We start from the raw sequence: 27270 nt of genomic DNA, 5'->3' as shown, positions 1-27270 counted from the left end.
ATCTATTATATAATTTACCAAAAGTACAACCTATAAGTGAAACTGAAAATGTCTATTTTTACAAGATAAGCAGAATCTACAGCACTTCATTTCATTGCTTCCAAGAAAAACAATCTACACACAAGTCTCAGTGATACTGAAAATCTTTTTCATTTGATTACAGATGAACCTCTTCAATTGTATTATTACAGGATAGTATTGGAAGTACTAGCCAGAGCAATTATGCAATGAAAAGAAATTAAAGGCATCTAATTCAAAAAGGAAGAAGTAAAACTATCATCATTTGCAGATGACATGGTTTTATAATAGAAAATCCTAAAGACTCCACCAAAAAAATAGTTAAAACTAATCAATGAATTCAGTAAAGTAGGAGGATACAAAAACAGTGCAAAAATCTACTACATGTCTATAAACTAATAACAAACTATTAGAAAGTGAAATTTAAAAAATAATCCCATTTACAAGTGCATCAAAATGAATAAAATTCCTAGGAATACATTTAACCAAAGAGGTAAAAGACCTGTGCACTGAAAACTATAATGAAAGAAACTGAAGACGACAAAAATCAATGGAAAGATATTCTGTGCTCATGGGTTGGAAGAATTAGTACTGTTAAAATGTCCACACTATCCAAAGCAATCTACAGATTCAATATCATCCATATCAAAATTCCAATGGTACTTTTCACAGAAACAGAACAAACAATCCTAAAATTTGTACTGAACCACATAAAACCCCAAATAGCCAGATGCAATCTTAAAAACAACAAAGCTGGAGGCATTATACTCCTGGATTTCAAACTATATGACAAAGCTATAATAATCAAAACTTAGTTGCATAAAAACACATCAATGGAACATAATAGAGAGCCCAGTAAGAAACCCACATATAACATCAATCAGATTACAACAAAGGAGCAAAGAATGTAACATACAATGGGAAATAATAATCTCTTCAAAAAAACAGTGTTGGGGGGTCGCCTGGGTGGCTCAGTGGGTTAAGTGACCAACTTCGGCTAGGTCATGATCTCACAGTTTGTGGGTTCAAGCCCCATATCAGGCTTTGTGCTGACAGCTTGGAGCCTGTTTCAGATTCTGTGTCTCCTTCCTCTGCCCTCCCCTGTACTCTTTCTCTCCCTCTCTCTCTCTCAAAAATAAATAAACATAAATAAAATGGTGCTGGGAAAACTGGAAAGCTACATACAAAAGAATGAAACTGGGCCACTATCTTATACCACACACTAAAACAAACCCTGAATGGATTACTTGAATGTAAGATCTGAAATTCTAAAACTCCCAAAAGAAAACACAGCTGATAAACTCTTTGATATCGGTCTTGGCAATTTTTGGATTTAACACCAAAAGCAATGGCAACAAAAGTCAAAATAAACACGTGAAGTTACATCAAACTAAAACGCAAGGTTACTGTTCCTTGCGTACAGCAAAAGAAGCCATCAACAAAATGAAAAGACAACCTACAGAATAGGAGAAAATATTTAAAAATCATATACTTTAAGGAGTTAATACCCAAAATATATAAATAACTCATAAAACTCAACACCAAAAACAAACCATCTGGTTAAAAAATAGGCAGAGGATCTGAATAGATGTTTTTCCAAAGAACACAGATATCCAACAGGTTGAAAAGGTGCTCAACCTCACTAATCATCAAGGAAACATAAATAAAAACTGCAATGAAATATCAGCTCACATCTGTTAGAATCAGTTCTCAAAGACTAGAAATAACAAGCACTGATGTGAAGAGAACAGGACCCTGGTGCATTGCTGGTAGGAATGTAAGCTGATGCAGCCACTATGGTAAACTGTGTAGAGGGTTTTCAAAAAATTAAGCTACTCAAAAAAAAAAAAAACCAAAAAAAAACCCACCATATAATTTAGCAATTCCTTTTCTGGGTATTTATCCAAAGAAAACAAAAACACTAACTAGAAAAGATACCCACACCCCCATGTTCACTGCAGCACTATTTACAGTGGCCCAGATATATAAACAACCTAAGTATTTACTGATGGAAGAGGAATTAAAAAATTGTGGTATACATGCATATAATAAAATATTATTCAGCCATAAAAAGAATGAAATCTTGCCATGTGCGACACGGATGGACCTTAAGGGCATTATGCTAAATAAAATAAGTCACACAAAGAAAGACGAATACCATGTGATCTCACTTATATGTCAAATCCAAAAATACAAAAACAAATGCCAAGCTCCTAGAGGCAGAGAACAAACTGGTGGTTGCCCGTGAAGAAGTTGGCAAAATAGGTATGAAGGAGGTCAAAAGGTACAAACTTCCAGTTATAAATAAGTCATGGGAATATAGTGTACAGTATGGGAACTATACAGTTAAGAATATTTTATTACATATTTATTAAGTTGCTAAGAGAGTAAATCTTAAAAGTGCTCATCACAAGAAAAAATCTTTATACCTATGTACAATAATGGTTGGTAACTAGACTTACTATGGTAATCATTTTGTAGCATATACAAATATTGAATCATTATCTTGTATACCTAAAACCAACATAATGTTAAACAGCAATTAAAAACAAAAAGAATTGACTATAATGATAAATTTTGAACTGACTGCTTACCATATGCTTCTTCAATGAGAGCACAGTATGGATTAATGCCTATTCCATTTTGCTTAGATTCTTGTTCTCCAAGACGTAGAATATTTTCAAGTCCATTTAAAGCCACTTGGACTATTTTAGAATCCATAACAGTCAATAGGTCACAAAGGGGTTTAATGCAACCTAAGGCTACCAAATACCTTCAGAGTAATTAAAAAAAAAAAAAAAAAGTAGAGGAAAAAAATTTTAAAAAGACTTAAATATTTACAACAACGATAGGAAAATATTCTTTAGTGAAATGTTACATAAACAATTAAGAAAAGTACTCATATATAAACTCAAACATGAAAACATTTAAATATTCATCTACATAGGAACCCGAAACTTCTTTTTACTCTCCTACTCTCATTTAACATAATTAGCCATAAATGATATTACAAATATTACAAAAAGATACACATAAGCAAGTTGGTACTTGGGTCTGTTTTTGCATGGCAATATGAATACTAAGAATAGTGGCTTCAAGGTGCTTTTTTTTCTTTTTTTAAAGGTGAGCCTATGTACACATATCAGGGTCGCATGGGAGTATGCAGAAATGGAGAGGGAAAAGGGACATTTAAATCAAATTTCCCACAAAAACAATTGTAGCTGATGTTCTAAGGTATCTCCTGTGTTTCAGAAGCACAGAAGGCTTCTAGGAGCAAAACAGGCTCTGTTGTGAATAATTTTAACATAATATTCACAAAAGTTATTCCACTCATTTTTTAATACTTTGTCCTTTTCTAGTTTTTATTAGCTCTTTTCCATTCTCTATAAAATAAAGTAACTGATTTATTCACTTGGCAAAACGTCCACTAAGCATAAAGGAAAAAAGCATGTGCAGAAGCCAGAATGCATGACTTCAAGGGCCAAATCCACTCCTTATTAGTTATGTGACTTTGAGTGACTGCTCTGTGCCTCAGTTTCCCCATCTTTAAATGGGGATAATAACAGTACCAAGCTCAGAGTGTTGCTGTAAAAATACAGTTAAGAATTCAATAAAGTTAGTTTCCACTCTCTTTTTTTTTTTTATTTTTTTATTTTTTTTTAACGTTTTATTTATTTTTGAGACAGAGAGAGACAGAGCATGAACAGGGGAGGGTCAGAGAGAGGGAAACACAGAATCTGAAACAGGCTCCAGGCTCTGAGCTGTCAGCACAGAGCCCAACGCTGGGCTCGAACTCACGGACCGTGAGATCATGACCTGAGCCGAAGTCGGCCACTTAACCGAGTGAGCCACCCAGGCACCCTCACTCTCTTTTTTTAAAAAATGTATATACCTTCACTAGAGCACTCACTTGCCATATACTATACTAAAATTGATCAATATATTTGTTGAATGAATATCTCATAGAGGTATGAAGTTAAAGGACATAAAATACATGAAAGTATCTGATATACTCCTGACACTCAGTAACTGAAATGATGTAGCACAACAACTGGCAATATCAGATATTCAATAAATATTAGTGGTATGCATGCTGAAATTAATCTAAGATCTCTTCCGATATATGTAGAATTAATGAAATGGTGAAAATGGTTAGAAAAATAATCACCTTGGTTTGGACACTTGATTCACACTAATAAATCTAATTACATATGGACGACATAATAATGAATATAAACTGAAAAAACACAACTATTTATAGGTGAACAAAGAAACTTTAGTACCCAAAGCACATAAAAATAATATTAGTATATAAAAAATGCAAGCTAGAACAAAGGAAAGATCTTGTTTTATTACTGCTTATATTCATAACATAATGAAATGGAAATGTAATGAAACAAGTAGAATGGAAAATAAAAAGGAGAGATGTTATCAACATGTAGAAATATAAATCTAAGACAGCAAGATATAGTACAAGTGTAGGCAATGATAGACAAAACCTTCTCAGTGATTTGTAAAGTAGCTAGTAGCCTGACTTCTTTTATAAATTAAGAAATAAATCAAATACTAATTAGAAAATACTTCCTAAATAGGCACTTCAAGAAACCTAAAAAGTCCTGAGTTTCCAGACAAATCCATAGAACAAGAAGATTCTGTAGGAAGTTAGGCTTTTAGACAAGTGCAAAGTAGAACCTTGCTATGGGGGAAAAGAGGGTAAATGCACAAGATAAAAAGAAACTCAAGAATTCTGATCGTAAAAGCTGTGATGATTACACATAATAATGATAACAGCAGCTAATCTTAGTAGAGAATTTAATGTTTAAGCACCATGTTAAGCATTTAAATGTATGAATTACATTTAATTATCAAGATACTACCATAAGTACTATCTGTTAATCAAATTCATTTAAAAAATGAAGAAACTGGGGTGCTTAGGTGGCTCAGTCAGTTAAGTGTCTGACTCTTGGTTTTGGCTTAGGTCATGATCTCACAGTTCGTGGGATTCAGCCCCATCCATGTTGGGCTCCAAGCTGACAGTGCAGAGCCTACTTGGGATCCAATCTCTCTCTCTCTCTCTTTGCCTGTCCCCTGCTTGCTGTCTCTCTCAAAATGAATAATTAAATTAAAAAAAAATTAAGAAACTGTGGATTAAACAGGTAAAATGACTTTGTCAAGGTCATGCAACTTTTACTGAGGGAACAGGATTTGAAAGCATCCTGACTTCAAAGCCCAGAGTACCTATTTATGTTGTTAGTAAAATAAACAAGTAAATAAACAATAAATGGCTTAGATTCAAAAAGTTATCATAAAAAAGAAAGAAAGAATACTAGTAATGAAAAATAAAAGATACCATCCATAGATAAGGCTAATAACCAGTCAGGAGAACATTACTATACAAACAAATGTCTATTTCAATGTATTTTAGATAAGGGATGCTCAAATTCATTAGCCATTTCTATATAATAAAGTTACATGTATGTGACTTTAATGGTCTAAAAAAATTTGCAAATTAATATAGACTGTTCTTTTTCAGATTTTTAATCTCTGATTTTTTAAATACAGTCTGTCAAAGAGAATGGTGTTAATTATCCTTTAATGAAAAAAAAAACCTGTGAATGAATATACCTAATGTAACAAATGCTTTCATTTCACATTAAAATGCTTACTAACTGATTTAGAAATAATGTTTTAGTTTCATCAACAAATAAAATGTATTTAGTACTTCATTTAGTTCTATTGACATTTTAAAAAATATCAAAAAAATTTTTATCATACCTTACTTGTTCTGGAGTGCCTCCTGATGTTGCATTAGTTATAGCCCAAGCTGCTTCTTTTCTGGTGCGAAACTCTGCTTTCTGAAGAATCTCAATCAAAACAGGAAAAATATTTGCATCTATAACAGCCTGAGGAGGAAAAATGATACAGCATAATCAATGCAAATACTGTTTTAAACATATTAGTAAGTGGAGAGACTCGTTGGTTTTAAAATGTCAGGCTTTTTGGAAATACCTCTGATAATCTTTCTAATCTTTCAACAAACTTTCATGATTGGAGAATATATTAACAGAATATTAATTTTAAATATGAGAAGTACAAGGTGGATAATTTATCAAAATGGATAATTTTTGACTCAAGAAGCTTGGTAAGATCCTAATAAATCACTACTTAAAAGCTTAGAAAGGAAGATCACTACCTATTTAAAACTAATATAAATCCATCCTTTTTAAAGAGTAGCCATATGTGCCAGCACTGTGGGCAATTTTATACACGCACGCACACACACACACACACACACACACAATTCCTCACTAGACTCCTACAAATTAATGTTATTATTTTAGAGGAGAAAAGGCTATGTTCTTTAAAATACTTTTCAAGATCTTTTTAAGTAACTCACTAAAAAAAAAAAAATCACTGGTAAAATGCTGACTTTTGTCCACACTGACTTATGAAATCTTGCTGTTTTCTTAGATCTGAAAGGTATTTACCTGAATCTGAGCTCTATTTCCAGCAGTGATATTAGAAACAGTCCAGCAGGCTTCTTTTCTGATTGATTCCTTTGGGCTACTCAACAAGTGTAAGAGACACGGTAATGCAGAGCAATTCAAAATTACCTAAAACAAAAATCAGAAATGGAAACAAAGTTTTATGACAAAAACAATAACAAAAAACAAAACAAATGAAAAAAATCCACACAAAAATATACTAATGATTTAATTTAGAAATATAAAAACCACTCTGGAAAACTAAATTGGGAAAAAAGGGATTCCTTTCAAAGTAAAACTTAGGTTTTTGCTATCTTCTACCCTCCCTCTTTGCCAAATCTGGTCTAATGCAGGTGCAGAAAGTGCCCTTGTCAAACCACCAAAATGCGAATTAGCAGTACATTCAGAGGTGTGCCCTTCAAGTTTAGGAATACACTCAAGAGTTCAACTGATACAACAATTTGAAGAGAGATTTAATGACTGGCCAGTATCCGACCCCTAGTTTTACCAAATGAGATGATGGAAAAAAAAAAATCAAACAGGTCGAAAGTACCTGATTCTATAAATGTAAAAAACCTCAATGTCTACAATAAGGTAATTTTTTTTCATTAAAATGTTTATTCCACTTTTCTTTTATAAAATAGTATGTTCTGCTTTGTCTCTTTACATTAATTCCATGCCATAATTATGTTCCTATTTTCAAAATACCCACAATCATTTGCATTAAATTTACTTGGTGAAAAATGCATGAAGCAGTATATGAAAATTCTGCTGAAGAGTGTATGTTTAAAAGGGTATTCTCATTTAAAGAGCTATTTCAAATTAGAAACTATCAATTACTAAGAATTACCTATTTAATAACTAATGTGTAAGTACCTAAATAGGACTTGAATAAATTAAAACTGAAAGACAATATGTAAATTAGAATAAAATTTATTTAATGGTGGCAAAGGAGAACTGAATGTGTTACAGAGTTTAAGTTCCTATCTTCAAAAAAGACTGCCCCAGATGTAATCTTGACATCACACCTTTTTTTTGGTATGTCACCATTCTCCAAAAGACAGACAGACACAGACACATGTAGTTACTAATCCGGGAAATGTTTCCTTCCATTCTCATAATCTAGATCTTCAATCTACTAAAAAAGGCCCTCCCATTTCTAACCAATCCCCTTCTAACCTGTTTATAATCAATCACTCTCTCCCTGATAGTTCCTCTTCCAGTCAACCTTATTGTCTCTTAAACACAACTCATACATCTACTTCTGTACCTATGGTCATATAAATCTCTTCTGGTTTACTCAAATTCTTCTCCATCTTTAAAATACAGTTTAATTACAACTCCGTTATGGAATCTACAAAGATTTCTCAGCACAGTGATCTCTTCTTAAAATTTTTTATCGCATTTACTGACCAATCAGCTCTCGTCAAACATATACTAAACTTGGGCAATTTACTTTGTTTTAATATGTATTTTCTCCTCAATTTTATCATAAATCCCTCAAGAGCCTACCTTCTATCTTATACTTCTTTACATCAATATATATATATCTAGGATAGTGCTTTCACACAGAGGTATTTGAGGTTAATCACTTATTACCAAGAATATGCTTATTACCATTACATTGTAGATGTCTATATAGTTGTGGCAATGCTAAAGTCTTGATTAATATGTAACCAAGTAGTATGAAACTAGGTAAATTTCTTAAAATCCATTATGTTAACAATTTATATTAAAGTCTGAACTCACCTGTGTTTGAATATCATCACCAGTCACAATATTACCAACTGCTCTTAATGCAGGTGAAACAACTTTATAATCATTGTGCCTAAAAATAATAAAAATACCAACTTACATGATATATGAGAGTTAAAATTTACCCAAAAAATGCAAAAATAGTACAAAAATACCTGTATACTCTTTACCCAGAAATCCCATTCAAGTTCCACTAGTTACCCCAGTAACACCTTTGTAATAAAGAATCTAATCCAGGATTATGTATTACACCCAGCTGTCATGTCTCTAGTCTCTTTCAATACAAAAAAGTTCCTATTTTTTTCTTTATGATCTTGACATTTTTGATGATCATAAGCCAGTTATCTGTTTTTCCTCCAATGTATCCTCATGATTAAGACACAGATCACCTACTTTTAGCTGGGACATCACAAATGCTATAGTCTTTTCATTACATAGTATAGCATCTGACACCTGTTTTTTCTACAATAGTGGTGCAAAACTCCAGTCAATTAGCATGATGTTTGTCAGATTTCTCCTCTTTAACATTACTGTTTTTCCCTTTATAATTAATATTTTGGAGAGGATATACTTTTATACTATGTAAAATCCCATTCCTTATCCCACTTTTACCACTACTTTCACCATTTCTTGATGTGTATTGTTTGAATTATTATTCATATTGTTGCCAATGATGATTTTCTAATACCATTATTTCAACTGTATGTCTTTTCTACTTTATCTATTGATCTACCTACTTATTTTAGTATGGACTCATGGACTCCTATTTTATTCAATACGTTAGTTTGGTTCTTGTTAATGAAGACTAGTAAAAACCAAGATTTTGTGTGTTCAGCTTTTTAATATAGATGTATCTCTACTCCCAGGCTCTTTAAGAGGATAAACACACACACACACACACACACACACACACACACACACACACACACACACACATTTATTTCTACATCTCTTTATGTTAAAAGCCATGAGTTCACATTCAAATCTCCAGTTCTAATCTAATACCACAAGATTATTCTGGCTTTCCTCCCTTCCATATTTGTATTTCCATTCTCTTAGAATAAGAAACTGGCTTCTTTTATCATAATCTCCCCACACATAACCAATCTTCTGATCTGGCTAGGCTGTTATCCATCATTTGTTGGCTCCAAACCTTGTTCCAGCCTGCCTGCTCTTCTGGTCTAATGGGTGCCACCCTCAAGCTTGAGCCCTGATACCCCCATTAGATGTTGTCCTCAGACTGGAGCCACAACCCCTTATCAGACCTCTCTTCTTTGTACTGTCTGCCTTGTTTGTTTTTTTGACAAAAGGAAGGAATATAGTAAATCTTTTTTTAAAAAAAGGATACAGAAACCATCTTGAAAATTATATATATATATGTGTGTGTGTGTGTGTATATATATACATATATGTGTATATATATATATACATATATATATGTGTGTATATATATGTATATATATATATTTTTTTTAGAGCAAGAGAGGAAGCAGGGGAGGGGCAGAGGAAGAGAGAGAAAGAATCCTAAGCAGGCTCCAAACTCAGCACAGTGCCCAACAAAGGGCTTGATCCCACGACCCTGGGATAATGATCGGAGCTGAAATCAAGAGTCAGATGCTCAACCAATTGAGCCACCCAGCCACTCCAAGAAACTATCTTTTTAAAACAAGTTGTCTTACAAGTTTTTAACTTCTTTTATAGAAAATATATTCTTTTTAAAGAAGGTAGCAATAACAGCCCAGCAAGAGAAATACTAACACAAGTGAAATACTAAATGTTTTCATTACATGGACTTTTACATAAGTTAGCTATTGTAATGAACAATTAACTAGATTACAGGTTCTGTAAGAACAAGTACTGTGTTCTATACTTCATTAACAATATCTTGTACAACACTAGAGGCAATAGGAATTCCATATATACCTGCTGAATTAAATCCCTCCCACTCATTAAGAGATTAAAATTAATGAAATATATTAATGAAATGATTAGTTCCAACTAGAGGATATGAGATGCAAATTTAAGCATTATAGCTTTTCAGCATTATAGCTGTTCTGAAAAGTGGGGTTGATGGCTTTTTAATCCTTCCTGAAGATGGTGACTCTTGAGATATTTACAAGGCCATTACTCTAACTGCTAGACTTAATACACAATCATACAATTATTTATCATAAATTATAGTTACATCAAAAGTTCCACCAATCTTCGACAGACTCCAGAATCAATGACTGCTTGAATTTTATCATTGGGTCCATCAGAGAGATAAGAAAGGGCCCAGCACACATCTGCTAATACATCTGGGTCACTGCTAAACAATAATCGTGACAAGACATTTAAGCAAGGTGAAACCTGGAAGAAAAGAAAAGAGCCAATATTTAACAATTTTCTCTAAGACCAAGTTTCCTTAGGCAAATGCAGAAACTCATTTTAAAACAAAAATTTAATAATACAAAAGTACCAGCGAAATTAACACATTCTATTATTTTAAAATTATGATCAGATATATGAACATATAATTATTTCCAATTAATCTTAAATAAGATATGTGGTAATTTAAAGCTTTTTAGGGTAATGAAATACATATTTGAGATGCTCTATGTTTAAATCATACACATACACACCCAAAAAAGGCATATCAAAACAGAGGGAAGTAAAAATGTTAAAAGTGTCTAATATAATAATCATGGAATATGATACAACATAAATGAATCTCAACCTACTCATCATATGTACATTATTGGAAATAAACCTAATAACAGTTGAGGATTAAAGGTGTAGAAAATACAAAAAGAAATCTGAAAGGTTTTTAAATGGAAGTCACCACTAAACTCTACTTCTTAATGTAATGAAACCCTGAATCTTCAATTAAACACACACACACACACACACACACACACACACACACACACACACCAGAGACTTAAGCCCTCTAGCATTAATATTACAACTAATTAGCTGTGCAATGAGCACATCACTTCATCTCTGAGACTCAGTTTCCAATTCTGTGAAACAAAGGCTGAATTAGATAAATTTATGATCTTTCCTTTCTTAGGTCAGACAGACCTAGATTCATTAGCTGTGTGACCATGGGCAAATTACTTAACATCTCTGAAACCCATTTTCTTCATTTATAAAACAGGAATAACACAGTCCTGTTAAATTATAAGAATGCACATAGCATCTTAGAATAGTGCTGGCATATAGTAAGCACCGAGACTGAGATGTTGGTTGGCTCTTTTTATTGCCATGATCAGTATTGATTCTATATTCCTTAAAGTTTTTTTTTTTAATGTTTGTTTATTTTTGAGGGAGAAAGAGAGAGCATGCATGTACACACACACATAAACCACACACAGGGGTGGGCAGAGAGAGGGAGACAGAATCCTAAGCAGGCTCCAGGCTGTCACGGCGGAGCCCCGACGCAGGGCTCAAACTCATGAACCGTGAGATCATGACCCGAGCTGAAATCAAGAGTCAGACACTTAACCAACTGAGCCACCCAGGCGTCCTTGAAGTTTGTTTTGTTTTGTTTTGTTTTATCAGCAACCTAAAGTATCCCTTCTATCTCAGAAAAGGGCTGTATGCTAAATTTAGATATGCTACAAAAAAAAGAGTAATGATAGCTTTTTCATGCTTAGTATTTTATTTTTATTCAAAAAAAATTTTTTTTAAATGTTTACTTATTTTTTGAGAGAGAGAGAGAGAGAGAGCGAGCGAGCAGGGGAAAGACAGAGAGAGATGGAGACACAAAGTCCGAAGCAGGCTCCAGGCTCCAGTTGTCAGCACAGAGCCCAAGACACGGAGCTCAAACTCATGGACCGTGAGATCATGACCTAAGCCGAAGTCAAACACTTAACCAACTGAGCCACCCAGATGCCCCTCATGCTCTAGTATTTTAGATGAATTTTCTCTTTACCTTGATTTTAAAGACTGCCAGGACATAAACTATAACCTTCTAAAAATACTTATCAATGTTCTCTGCTGGGCCGTCTCCTGTAAGGATGACCCTAGGGCCCTGGAACAAGAAATAGTTTCTTTACAAAATAGATGTGTTTGTAAGTTAGTAAAACAAATCTGCACAACTGGATCCTTCCTGAACAATCATGCCTTCACCCTTGCCAACCACCTTCTCTTCCTTGAACAGAGAAATGTGTAAATTATTTTTAAAGCAAATATAAATTTTTGAGTTAAAAAATTCAGCATAGCTAATCCATATCTTTGTACTGACTTAAAAAACAGTGAAGTACTACATATTTTTAAAGGACGCAAAATAAAATTATTTCTGATTCACTGTCTTCTCAGAACAAGGAAAAGAAGAAAGAGAAATACAAATTCTATCTCTGAGGAGTGCAGTGGACATCGGTAATCCTGCCCGTAATATATAGGGGACACGATTATAAATGAGGAGGGAAAGGTGGCACCTCAATGCCTGGAGAGGTAGCTACCAATAAGAAGGAAGCTTAAAAAAAAAAGAAGAAGAAAGCTAATTTATCATCCAACTATCATCCCAAAGATCTCTAGAATCAGAGGTACCAGGTATCACAGAAAACACAGAAGAGGAACAGTGTTAAAACAGAAAGAGCTTAAAAATCTAAATGGGAAACAGGTTAGACTCTGGGTCCCTACCATATAGGTAGGTGTCTAATATTCTCAATGCTACCAAAGACTAGAGGTTTATTTTTAATTTTTTTTTTTCAACGTTTTTTATTTATTTTTGGGACAGAGAGAGACAGAGCATGAACGGGGGAGGGGCAGAGAGAGAGGGAGACACAGAATCGGAAACAGGCTCCAGGCTCCGAGCCATCAGCCCAGAGCCCGACGCGGGGCTCGAACTCACGGACCGCGAGATCGTGACCTGGCTGAAGTCGGACGCTTAACCGACTGCGCCACCCAGGCGCCCCTAGAGGTTTATTTTAAGGAGAAGCTGAACAACAAAAAGTGAACTACAGAAACTGAACTTTGGGGTATCAGGCATAGACAAGGTTGAAATAAAGCACAGGATCAGAAATTCCAGAGTAAAAGTTTACATACTAACTGAAGAAATCCTCTAGCCGTCTTCCAATACCCAATTCTCACATCTCCAGTAGTATTATCTATACACCACACCTCAACCCAATCTATTTACTTTCCAGCAGGAGACTGGAAAATCGTCTCTGGAGACAGTATGATCTCAGAAAGCATACTGAAATTTGGAGTTCCTCAGAGAAAACATGGTTTTGCTGTCCAATTACTCTGTAATGAAGTCCATGAAATGATGAGTCTAAACACCCACCTATCTACCCATTTTCCATTTAGCTTTTACTGCCTGCTTCCTAAGTATGTCCAGAGTACCCAAGACCACCAGTTAAATGAGGAGATCCCCCAGTAAAAATGAGACTAAGACAAACAAACCATAAACAAAACAAAAACATACAAAAAAAGAGACACCAGAAAAAATAAAAGCTCAAAAAAACTGTAAATCCTCACAGATACACAATTTGCTAGGTCCATAAAAGAAGCTTATAGAAGAAGTCTATATAAAAATGAGCAGAAAACAAAAAAAAAAATCTTGAAAATATAAAATATGATTGTAAAAATAAAAATTTCAAAAAAAGTCAACAATACAGGAAAAATCTCTCATAGAAAAATCACAGAAAATGTACGCAACAAAAGTCTTAAGCCCTTTTAACGTGAATTACACTATAAGCTTGGGATATATAAGTAAACAAGAAGAGACAAAGATTCCTAACTCTAAGGAGTTTATATTTTAATGGAAGATTTTTTTAAATTAATATATGTAAAAAATTTTAAAAACACATACTATGTTAAAGGATGCTGAGGAAAAAAATTAGATTAAAATGTGGAAGTCAGTGGCTGGAGGCAGTGACAGATTACATTATTATACACAGTAATCAGAGTAGAGCTCATGGAAAAGGTGATTTATAAGCAAGCAGTTAAGGAAGAAAAGGGAATTAGGTACATATTAAGCAGATACTAAGCATTAAGTTGTAGGCCAATGGTTCTCAAAGTGTGGTCCATGGACCCCTGGAGGATTCCTGAAACTTTCAGGGGGCTCTTTAATGCCAAAACCATTTTCATAATTATTCTAACACATAATGGGTCTTTTTCACTTTGTTGACATTTGTACTAAAGCTACAAAAGCAATGGTGGGTAAAACTATCAGTACTTCAGTATAAATCAAGGCAGTAGTGGGGCGCCGGGGTGGCTCAGTCGGTTGAGCGTCCGACTTCAGCTCAGGTCACGATCTCGCAATCTCGCGGTCCGTGAGTTCGAGCCCCGCATCAGGATCTGGGCTGATGGCTCAGAGCCTGGAGCCTGCTTCTGATTCTGTGTCTCCCTCTCTCTCTGCTCCTCCCCCGTTCATGCTCTGTCTCTCTCTCTCTGTCTCAAAAATAAATAAAAACGTTAAAAAAAAAAAAATCAAGGCAGTAGTACCAAAGTGTACCACTGATCTTTGAATTTTTTACCTCCACATACTTAGAAGGGGAGAGAAACCCAGTTTCATTTAAGAATTAACTTGTTGAAACAGTTAAAACTACTAATTTTATTAAATCTCAACTCCTGAATACAGGTTTTTTTGAATACATTATAAGATGAAATGGGAAATATGCACATACACATATATATACATATAAAATATATTTTAAGGGGCACCTGGATGGCTCAGTAGGTTAAGCAGCTGACTCTTGATTTAAGCTCAGGTCATGATCTCATGGTTCATGAGTTTGAGCCACTTGGGATTCTGTCTCTCCCTCTCTGCCCCTATCCCATTTGTGCACTGTCTTTCCTTCTCTCTCTCAAAAATAAATAAATATATATTTAAAAAAATAATCCAATACTGTTACTAATAGGGAAAAAGGAAAAATCAAACATGGCATTTTAAACTAATTATATATTTACAACTATCTCATAATTATTATTTAAAAATATACACATACAGATCCACACTATTTTAAAAGCAGAGGAAGGCAACAAAACCCCAAACGCTTAAAAGGAATGTATTTTAAAGAAAGAAATTTAAAATGAAAAGCAATGCATAAACCAAAGTTCACGGAGTAAAATCTCAATTAAAGTAGCATTTTTAAGAGGTAAAATAGATTACAATGATTGCTAAAACCATAAATATAATTAGCAAGCAAATTCTACATGCAAGTCTAAACATATAAATAGCTGGTGAAAGATTCACCACCATCAGTTGAATGGACCCTTATCATCTCCTTAGATAAAATATGAACATTTTCTTTCCTTCCAATTCTATAATGATCATGCCAAATAATCAGCTTTTTTATATAGGTTTTTTTCTAAGGCTGTTTGAGGGGTACTTGTGTACCACATAATATTCTTTTCCTTGTATTATACACAGTCCAAATACTCATTTCTTCTTTCACTATTAAAGTGAAAATTATAAAAAATCCTTTTATACTGAATAAGGCCATTGTTGCAACATTGTTTTATAATATGCTTCCTCGAGGAGCTGTGGTACAACTTATGCAAAACTTTTCTAAGATATAGATCTATTAAACCAAATTTCTGATTAAAATAATAATTTTGTTCCTCCTTTTAGCATACTTTACAATGCTTTAAACTAGCTCTTTAGTCATATTATGCACTTGTCAACAAACATGGAATAGAATAAGCATAGATGGTAGTATAAGAATTTTATGAACTATGATTGAACCCATAACATGCTATGGGGTGTGGAGAAAGATCAACAGAATCATGGTACCAATGAGATTTTAAAGTCGTGTTGGCAGTTCACATGAAATGTGGCCAAATCATCCATTTTTAAAACTGGAATGGTTAAAGCATAAATGAGAAGGCATACTAATTCATGCATATTTTTGAATAAGGAATTTATTATTTTTTGCCCCCAGAAACATTATCACTAAATCCACACCAGATTTTGAGCTCTTGTTCCTCTTTAATTAATACTGAATTCAGAAGAAGTATAATGATAGCCCAGAAATTTACCTACATTCTATTTTTTTAACAGCATCTTATTGGTAAGACAATAGAACTAGACTGGGAATTTATTAATAATAATCTACTCTTTTAGCAGAATATGAGGAGATGGGGAAAAAGATATTCTAAACAGATAAAAAGTACACTGGGAAAGCAGAAGCCACCATGGACTAATTACTTTTCAGATTTTACAACTAAGAGTAGACCTGGATGAATTACCTTTACCTTTTTAGGGGCTTCAATTTCCTATAAATGAAAAGGACTAGACTAGTGGATTTCTAAAGTCAACATTAACGTACATAAACAACAAAGTGACAATGGTTGCTGAGGGGCAATCATGAGGTAAAGTAAGAGCAGAAGGGAAACTTCTTTTCCACTGTATATCTCAATATTGTCTGGTCAATAAAGAAAATAATTACCAAAAAAAGGCATAATGTTTCCTTCAATCTCTAAAAATCTATTATAAGGAGATTTAAACATTTACATAGATAGATTCCTTAATTTGTATATTTTATTCATACCTTACTAAAGTTTGGAGGAGGGTTTTTCCCTCTACATAAATTTGAGAGGGCCCATACAGCATTTCTGGTTGTTGTTAGTCTGTTTGAATTTGTTAATAACCTGCCAAAAAAAAAAAAAAAAAAAAAAAGAAAGAAAGAAAGAAAGAAAAAAAAGAAAAGAAAAAAGAAAATTGTCACTTTACATTCATTTTTTCTCTTTAGCTATTTTGTATCATAAAGTATAAAAATTCGCAATATATTTCATAAGGTAGTCAAACCCAAGTGGTAAACTAGGAAAGGGGAATTTTAAAAATAATTATATCCCCAGAAATAAAAATATATATCACCACTTTATTTTTAAAAATTGGAATCTATGATCTGAATAGATTTTTACAAGACATAAAACATGTCAAAATAAAGGGTGTCATGGAAAACTGACTCATTTCTATATACTTTAAAAAGAGTATTGGATTACTTTTTTTTTTACCATGAAAATAATACATTATACTTTTAGGAAGCAAGGTATGTACACAGGGTCAAATCAAATGCAGATCAGCTACTGAGAAGAGATGTTTTGTTCTGAATAGATTGTCTCTCAGTATATTTGATCTGCAACCTGCCACAGCTATACAGAAACTAGGTTTAAAAAAAAAAAAACCTCTATTCTGTAGTGACATCAGCAAAAATGGTAGAGAAGGTAACTTTTACAGCTTGTCCCCCACTAGAAAAAAATATATAAACAACAACAAAAAAATCTGCAAACTTTGTCAGAATCAACTTTATCAGAACTCTTGAAGACAGGGGCACCTGGGCAGCTAAGTCACTTAAGCATCCAGCTCTTGGAGTTTCAGCTCAGGTCATGATCTCACAATCAGTGAGATGGAGCCTAACCCCTAGTGGGCATTGCAGTGCTGAGCCTGCTTGGGATTCTCTCTCCCTCTCTGCCCCTCCCCCATTTGCAGCACTCTCTCTCAAAATAAACATTAAAAAAAAAAAAAAAAAAGAAATCCCAAATACAAAATCTAACAGCGTGTGCTGTTAGGAAATAGAAGCAAAACAGCAAAGACACTCCAAACCCAGCACAGAAGAGAAATAATAAAGATCAGAGCAGAAATAAACAATATAGAATCTAAAAAAACTGTAGAGCAGATCAATGAAACCAAGAGTTGGTTTTTTGAAAAAATAAACAAAATTGATAAACCTCTAGCCAAGCTTCTCAAAAAGAAAAGGGAGATGACCCAAATAGATAAAATCATGAATGAAAATGGAATTATTACAACCAATCCCTCAGAAATACAAGCAATTATCAGGGAATACTATGAAAAATTATATGCCAACAAACTGGACAAACTGGAAGAAATTGACAAATTCCTAAGCACTCACAAACTTCCAAAACTCAAACGGGAAGAAATAGAAAATTTGAATAGACCCATAACCAGTGAGGAAATTGAATCAGTTATTAAAAATCTCCCAACAAATAAGAGTCCAGGACCAGATGGCTTCCCTGGGGAATTCTACCAGACATTTAAAGCAGAGATAACACCTATCCTTCTCAAACTGTTCCAAAAAATAGAAAGGGAAGGAAAACTTCCAGACTCATTCTATGAAGCCAGCATTACTTTGATTCCCAAACCAGACAGAGACCCAGAAAAAAAAAGAGAACTATAAGCCAATATCCCTGATGAATATGGATGCAAAAATTCTCAACAAGATACTAGCAAATTGAATTCAACAGCACATAAAATTATTCACCATGATCAAGTGGGATTCATTCCTGGGCTGCAGGGCTGGTTCCACATTCGTAAATCAATCAACGTGATACATCACATTAATAAGATAAGAACCATATGATCCTGTCAATCGAGGCAGAAAAGCTTTTGACAACATTCAGCATCCTTTCTTAATAAAAACCCTCGAGAAACTCAGGATAGAAGGAACACATTTAAACATCATAAAAGCCATTTATGAAAAACCCACAGCTAATACCATCCTCAATGGGGAAAAACTGAGAGCTTTCCCGCTGAGATCAGGAACACGACAGGGATGTCCACTCTCACTGCTGTTGTTTAACATAGTGTTGGAAGTTCTAGCATCAGCAATCAGACAACAAAAGGAAATCAAAGGCATCAAAATTGGCAAAGATGAAGTCAAGCTTTCACTTTTTGCAGGTGACATGATACTATATGTGGAAAACCTGACAGATTCCACCAAAAGTCTGCTAGAACTGATACATGAATTCAGCAAAGTCGCAGGATACAAAATTAATGTACAGAAATCAGTTGCATTCTTATACACTAATAATGAAGCAACAGAAAGACAAATAAAGAAACTGATCCCATTCACAATTGCACCAAGAAGCATAAAATACCTAGGAATAAACCTAACCAAAGATGTACAAGATCTGTATGCTGAAAACTATAGAAAGCTTATGAAAGAAATTGAAGAAGATATAAAGAAATGGGAAAAACATTCCATGTTCATGGATTGGAAGAATAAATGTTGTCAAAATGTCAATACTACCCAAAGCTATCTACACATTCAATGCAATCCCAATCAAAATTGCACCAGCATTCTTCTCGAAGCTAGAACAAGCAATCCTAAAATTTGTATGGAACCACAAAAGGCCCCAAATAGCCAAAGTAATTTTGAAGAAAACCAAAGCATCACAATCCCAGACTTTAGCCTCTACTACAAAGCTGTAATCATCAAGATAGCATGGTACTGGCACAAAAACAGACACATAGACCAATGGAATAGAGTAGAGGCTCCAGAATTGGACCCACAAATGTATGGCAAACTAATGTTTAACAAAGCAGGAAAGAGTATCCAATGGAAAAAAGACAGTCTCTTTAACAAATGGTGCTGGGAAAACTGGACAGCAACATGCACACGAATGAAACTAGACCACTTTCTTACACCATTCACAAAAATAAACTCAAAATGGATGAAGGACCTGAATGTGAGACAGGAAACCATCAAAACCCTAGAGGAGAAAGCAGGAAAAAACCTCTTTGACCTCAGCCGCAGCAATTTCTTACTTGACACATCTCCAAAGGCAAGGGAATTAAAAGCAAAAATGAACTATTGGGACCTCGTGAAGATAAAAAGCTTCTGCACTGCAAAGGAAAAAATCAACAAAACTAAAAGGCAACCGACAGAATGGGAAAAGATATTTGCAAATGACATATCAGACAAAGGGCTAGTATCCAAAAATCTATAAAGAGCTCATCAAACTCCATACCCGAAAAACAAATAATCCAGTGAAGAAATGGGCAGAAGACATGAATAGACACTTCTCTAAAGAAAACATCCAGATGGCCAACAGGCACATGAAAAAATGCTCAACGCCACTCCTCATCAGGGAAATACAAATCAAAACCACACTGAGATATCACCTCACGCCAGTCAGAGTGGCCAAAATGAACAAATCAGGAGACTATAGATGCTAGAGAGGATGTGGAGAAACAGGAACCCTCTTGCACTGTTGGTGGGAATGCAAATTGGTGCAGCCACTCTGGAAACAGTGTGGATGTTCATCAAAAATTAAAAATAGATCTATCTTATGACTGCTAGGAATTTACCCAAGGGATACTGCTAGGAATTTACAGGAGTGCTGATGCATAGGGGCACTTGTACCCCAATGTTTATAGCAGCACTCTCCACAATAGCCAAATTATGGAAAGAGCCTAAATGTCCATCAACTGATGAATGGATAAAGAAACTGTGGTTTACATATATAATGGAATACTACTTGGCAATGAGAAAGAATGAAATCTGGCCTTTTGTAGCAACGTGGATGGAACTGGAGAGTGTGATGCTAGGTGAAATAAGTCATACAGAGAAAGACAGATACCGTATGTTTTCACTCTTATGTGGATCCTGAGAAACTTAACAGAAGACCATGGGGGAGGGGAAGGGAAAAAAAAAGAGAGGGAGGGAGGCAAACCATAAGAGACTCTTAAAAGCTGAGAATAAACTGAGGGTTGATGGGGGGTGGGAGGGAGGGGAAAGTGGGTGATGGGCATTGAGGAGGGCACCTGTTGGGATGAGCACTGGGTGTTGTATGGAAACCAATTTGTCAATAAATTTCATATTTAAAAAAAAAGAACTCTTGAAAACAGTCAAAAGTTTACAAAGAAAACTTTTAAATAGGAAAGGGCTAAAATGTGGTGGGTTTTAAACAGCATAATTTACCCTTGCCCAACTCCCTCCCCACTCTGGCAGCAGTCTTTTTTACATTTTTTTTTAATGTTTATTTATTTTTGAGAGAGACAGAGACAGAGTTGAGCAGGGGAGGGGCAGAGAGAAAGGGAGACAGAATCCGGAGCAGCCTCCAGGCTCTGAGCAAGCTGTCAGCACAGAGCCTGAGGTGGGGCTCAAACCCACAAACCGACAGATCATGACCTGAGCTGAAGTCAGAGGCTTCAGCTGAGCCAACTGAGCCACCCAGGCACTCCCTGGCAACAGTCTTGAAGAAGAAAGCTAGAGCTCCCACTGTGAGTTCCTGGTTCTAAAAATAGAGCTAAAGAGACGTGTTTCCGAGAAATTGTGTCTGTCTGTTTTGATCTGTGTGGGTGCTGCCTGCAGGACTGATGCAGGGGGCTTGACTTTGTTTTGTCTAACTAGGAACTCCTCATTAAGACCAGCAGCTAAATTCTCATCAAAATCCATGGAGGACAGAAGGCAATGAGATTTATATTTAATCTGCTGAAAAAAAAAAAAAAAAAAAGCTGTCAACTAAGAATTCTGTATCCTGCAAGAATTCTATATCATGTAAAACTATCCTTCAAAATAATCAAAGAGAGAGTAAAAGATTCCCTGCACAACAAAAGCTGAGAAAATTCATCACTAGTAGATTTGCTTTACAAAAGTAACTAAAACTGAAAGCACAGTAAACAGTAACTCAAAACCAGAAGAAAAAAAAAAGAACACTGCTAAAAATAAGTATATAGGTTAATATAAAAGCTAGTAGTTTTGATTTGTAATTTTTCTTTTTTTTCTATAGGATTTAAAAAATAAATAAAGTAATAATTATAAGTCGATGTTAACTGGCATACAATGTACAATGTTATTTTTGACAATAGCAACTTAAAGGAGGTAGGACAGTAATATACAGGAGCAAAGTTTTTTCATAAGATTGAGATTAAATTGGTATTAATTTAAACAAGGTTATTGTAAGTTTAAGATGTTAACTGTACTCCCTGGATTAATCATTAAGAAAATAACTAGAAAATATACAGAAAAGGAGATGAGAAAGGAATCAATACCATATCTTACCACAAAAAATCAAACACAAAAGAAGGCAATAAGGAACTGAGAAGCAAAAAAGATATAAAACATACAGAACACAATAAAATGGCAGAAGTCCTTCCTTGTCAGTATTTATGCTGATTACAAATGGATTAAAGCCTTCAATTAGAAGGCAGTGACTGGCAGAATACATTTTTAAAAAACCCAAAAATAAACAAGCAACAATCTATAAGCCATCTATAATAAACTTTACAAGATACTCACTTTAGATTTAAAGGCACAAAGAGGCTGAAAGTGAAAGGATGGAATCAGATAAATACTAATTATACTAGTATCAGATAAACAGACTTCAAGTTAAAAGTTATTTTAAGGTGGGGTGCCTGGGTGGCTCAGTTGGTTAAGCCACTGACTCTTGATTTCAGCTCAGGTCATGATCCTATGGTTCATGGGTTCGAGCCCCAAGTCTGGCTCTGCACTGACAATGTGGGGCCTGCTTGGGATTCTCTCTTTCTCTCTGCCCCTCCCCCTGCTCGCTCACTCTCTCTCTTAAAATAAATAAACTTAAAAAAAAGTTATTTTAAGAGACAAACACGAATACTATATATTGATAAAAAAAAATCAATCCATAATGAAGATATAACACTTAAAACTTATAAAACCTAACAACACAGCAAAGTATACAAAGCAAAAATGGTTACACCTGAAGGAAGAAATACACAGTTGAACAATCATAGTTAGAAACTTCAATACACTGTTTTCAGTAATGGATAGAACACCTAGATAGATGATCAGCAAAAAAACAGGGAACTTCAACAAGACTATAAACCAACTAAATATAAAAGACACCTATACAACATTCAACTCAGTAACAACAGAATATATATTCTTCTCAAGTGCACATTAAACATTCCTCAGGATATACTTTATGTTAGATCACAAAGCACTACCAATGAACAAGTCAAAAAAGAAATCCAGGAACAAATTTCACCTAAACACCATCAAAAAAATAATAAAATACTTAGGAATAAATTTAATCAGTTCTGTACCCTGAAAACAGATTCATATGGAATTGCAAGGAACCCTCTATAGCTAAAACAACCTTAACCAAAAAAAGAAAATTGAAGGACTCACGTGTTCTCGTTTCAAAATCTACCACAAAGGTACTGAAATCAAAACAATATGGTACTGGCATAAGGATAGATGTATATATCAATGGAACAGAATTAAGACTCTAGAAATGAACCCACACATGTATAGTCAACTCATTTACAACAAAGGTGTCAAGACTGTTCAATGGGGAAAGAATATTTTGTTCAACAAATCATGCTGGGATAAGTGAGTGCCCAAATGCAACTCACATCATATAAAAAAAAAAATAACTCAAAATGGATCAAAGATGTAAATATAAGAGCTAAGACCGTAAGATTCTTAGAAGAGAACATAATGGCAAATATTCACAACCTTAAATTTGGCAATGGTTTCTTACATACGACACCAAATGCATAAGCAACAAAAGGAAAAAACAGATACATTGGATTTCATCAATTTAAAAAACTTTTGTGAATCGATGGACACTATCAAGAGAGTAAAGACAACCCAGAGAACGCAAAACAAAACAAAACAAAACAAACTGTAAATCATTTACCTGATAAGAATCTATTCAGAATATACGAAGAAATCTTTTTTTTTAATGTTTATTTATTTTTGAGAGAGAGAGACAGGGCGCGAGCAGGGGAGGGGCAGGGAGAGAGGGAGACACAGAATCTGAAGCAGGCTCCAGGCTCTGAGCTGTCATCACAGAGCCTAATGCGGGACTTGAACTCATGAACCGTGATATCATGACCTAAGCCTAAGTTGGACACAACTGACTGAACCACCCAGGCACCCCTATGAAGAATTCTTGTAACACAACAACGAGACAAATAACTAAATTTAAAAAAAAATACTCAAAAGACTTAATAAACATTCTCCAAAGAAAATATACATATGGCCAACAAACCTATGAAAAGATGTTCAATGCAAATCAAAGCAAAATGAGATACCGTCTTACAGCCTTAAATCAGAATCAGAATAACAGATAACAAGCGCTGATGAGAATATGGAAAACCTGAAACTCTCATACATTGCTGGTGGGAATGTAAAATGGTACTGCTGCTATGGAAAACAGTTTGGTGATTCTTAAACAGTTAAAGATAGAATTACCATACAACCCAGCAATTCTATTCATAGGTATATACCTAAAAAGAATGAATGTTCATAGGAATACTATATAATCAAAAGATGGGGGGGAAAAAACCCCAAATGACCATCAACTGATGAATAAGGGAACAAAATACAATAGAAGATTATTCAGCCACAAAAATAATGAAGTACTGATACATGCTATAATATGGATGAACCTTGAAAACATATGCTAAGTGAAAGAAGCCAGATACAAAAGGTCACACAACATATGATTCCATTTTTATGAAATATCCAGAATAGCCAAATCCACAGAAACAGTGGATTAGTGATTTCCCAGAGCTGAGGCTGTGAGGAAATAGGATATGACAGCTTAATGGGTCATGCAGTTTCTGCTTGGGGTGTTAAAAGTTCTGGAACTAAATAATTGTGATAGGTACAAAACACTGCTTAATGCCAGTGAGCTGTATATTTTAAAACAGGCAAAATGGTAAATTTTGTTATATTATCTTTTATCATACATAAAAACAAAATCTGTTCTACATGTCTTCCTACAGTCTTTGAAACCTCCTAAAATCGTAACACATTTAGAAATAAAATAATTATATTGACGTTTTATATCAGGGATTGAGAAACTTTTTAAATAAATACTTTAGGCTTTGCACACCTTTCTGTGTAGTAACTATTCAACTGTGCTGACTTAGCATGAAAGCAACCATAGATATTAAGTAAGCAAATGGGAATGACTATGTTACAATAAAATTTAATTTACAAAACAGGAAGCAGGCCGGATTTGGCCTGAGGACTGCAGTTGTCCAAGCTCTGTTGTATACTACTCTTCTTTAACTATATTAATGGGGTTATTATATAAATTAAAGTTGAACTAAATTAAAACAACAAATGTGTCAGTATATGAAGTCTATAGTAGTAAGAAGTTTACATTTACCGAGAGGTTTATGTTTACTGAAAAGTTATATTTACTGATATCAAATGAAGTAAAGTAAAACAAATTAAAACTCAAACACAATTGATAAAACCATTAACAGAAGTTTTACATTTACTTATCAACTAAAATGTGAACTTCAATGTGAACAACAGATAATCCATGATCTTTTTTAAGCTAATAACTTTCATCCTTTTGCCCAACTAAAGTGTATGCATCTGGTAGCTAAGTTGACATAATTTCTTTTTCACTATCTTTCTCAATTTTTTAATGAAACTGAAACTTACTTTTTAAGCCTATTCTTTTTCTGAAATTTATTATGTTTATAACTATTTAGCTGGGTGCTTTTGTTCTCCTTTAGAGCTTTATTTTTTTGTTTTGTTTTGTTTCTTTGGTCATGATTAAAATTTCCTTAAACATTTAAAGGAATCAGAATTAAGAAATGCTTACATATTATTTCATAAACCATTACCAACTTGAAATACTAACAAATAAGAAAATGAGACAGCAAAAGTAAAAAGAAACAAAGTGCTCAATCTACAAACCCTATAATCAGGCCAGAAAAATCTCAAATTGAAAATTTAAGAGATACTTTTAACAGTATGAAATTCAAAATAACTCTGATATTGAACTCTAAATCAGTATTTTATTTTATAGCACAGCTAAATTCTCCAACACTTTGGAACATTAACTTTGAACAAGCCCAAAGTTAATGACATAGCAAGTGGTTCAGTGGCCTGCACATACTAAATATTCGATGTTATTGAGTGAAATGCTGAGAAATCACTCTATTCATGGAAAGTTACCCTCTCTAAAAGAATAAAATATCTTTTGCAAACTAGTATCTAAAGTTTATTCTTCCTATTCAATTTTTCAGCTTGGAGAGAATGACTAATAGCACAGAAATGACAAAATTTTTCCTTTCAACCATCTCAACTAGTTTTTTTCTTTTTCACTACTTGCCAGTGGCAATTAGCCTAAAAAAAGATCTTTTTAGTGAAAGGTAGCCAAGATGAATAAAGGAATTTAACTTTCAAATAATTTCATGAAATTTCTGTAAAGGATTTAGAATAATTCCTTTTTAAAAAAAACGTGTAATGTATTTGAAAAAGAAACCACTAGATAAATCGTTTAAGTAAAATTCTAACTCTGAAAGAAAAACCTCTTATGATCTTTGTTCTCTGAACATTTCAAAATCAAATATAAAAACCTGATATCCTAAATACATCATCTGTTCATGCACTAAAGATTCCATGCTTTAGCAAAACTTAAATTTTTACTGTAGTGCAACTACTTATATCCTCATTTTATAGAATTATTTCAGCACAGTAAGCATCAAGCACACAATGAACACTGTTAAGTATTGCTTAAGAAAAAATAAAGATGGATACGATAAAAGTAGAAACATTTTTAATCTACTTTCAAGCTATTACTCTTGGTACAGCTAAACAGAAGCCAAATTTAAAAGCATCACTGAAGAACGCAATTGTGTATACAGAAATATACTGCAGAATATAATTTTTTTCCCAAAACTAGTATTCATTTGTGATAAAGTACTTACTCTAAAAGAGGTGGAAGTATTTCACAATTCAAAACAAAATCTCTGCATTCGGCATTGTCACCAGCAATATTGCCAAGTGCCCAAACAGCCTTAGAAAAATGAGAAAGAGATATCCCGTTACAACAATATCTTAAATAAGATGCTTTCTCTTACAAATAAGATTTTAGTACAGAATGAACAAAGTAATAGCTTCCAAGATGTTTAAAAAAACAAAACATTCTAGATGGACAGTAAGAAAAGTTTAAAAGTGCCATTTACTAATATTTTTAGTCAAACTCAAGGATTGGGCATTAAACAATTTTTTCATTACATACTAGTGAAATGTTTATTCTGTTCAACAAAGAGACTGTCTACTCCGAATCTACATGGATTCAGATAAGATATATTAATTTAGTGAATTATTTAATTACTTATACTAGAGGTTTGCTCTTATGCCAAGGAATCCACTCACTGGGAAGGGACTGATTTGTAAAAAAAGGGAAGGAGACACAAAACACAGAAAAGTGAGGTAAAGCTAATATCAGAATTGGCTTGGGATTGATCTTTGAAAATAAGTTTAGAATTAGTCCAGATTCATCATAATTTTTTTAAATAATTGGAAATAAAGATTCACTT

The 27270-nt window shown here is 33.9% G+C and overlaps 1 protein-coding gene across 4 annotated transcripts in view; it reads right to left on the bottom strand.

The window, feature by feature from the left end:
• KPNA5 (karyopherin subunit alpha 5) overlaps positions 1 to 27270 on the bottom strand; it is a 55275-nt gene that overhangs the window by 15929 nt on the left and 12076 nt on the right. For all 4 annotated transcript variants that reach the window (XR_006202798.1, XM_042939676.1, XM_042939677.1 and 1 more), the window contains exons 7-13: positions 26656 to 26744; positions 16742 to 16841; positions 10444 to 10607; positions 8253 to 8331; positions 6507 to 6632; positions 5794 to 5921; positions 2613 to 2791 (exon numbers count right to left, since the gene is read on the bottom strand). Coding sequence is in view for 3 of the 4 variants with exons in the window: in XM_042939676.1 (XP_042795610.1) it covers positions 2613 to 2791; positions 5794 to 5921; positions 6507 to 6632; positions 8253 to 8331; positions 10444 to 10607; positions 16742 to 16841; positions 26656 to 26744 (865 nt within the window). In the remaining variant the exon portion in view is untranslated. The remainder of the gene's footprint in view (positions 1 to 2612; positions 2792 to 5793; positions 5922 to 6506; positions 6633 to 8252; positions 8332 to 10443; positions 10608 to 16741; positions 16842 to 26655; positions 26745 to 27270) is intronic.

This window comes from Panthera leo, chromosome B2, assembly GCF_018350215.1.
Source record: "Panthera leo isolate Ple1 chromosome B2, P.leo_Ple1_pat1.1, whole genome shotgun sequence".
Taxonomy (NCBI): Eukaryota; Metazoa; Chordata; class Mammalia; order Carnivora; family Felidae; genus Panthera; species Panthera leo.
This window is presented reverse-complemented; position numbering and strand designations above follow the sequence as displayed.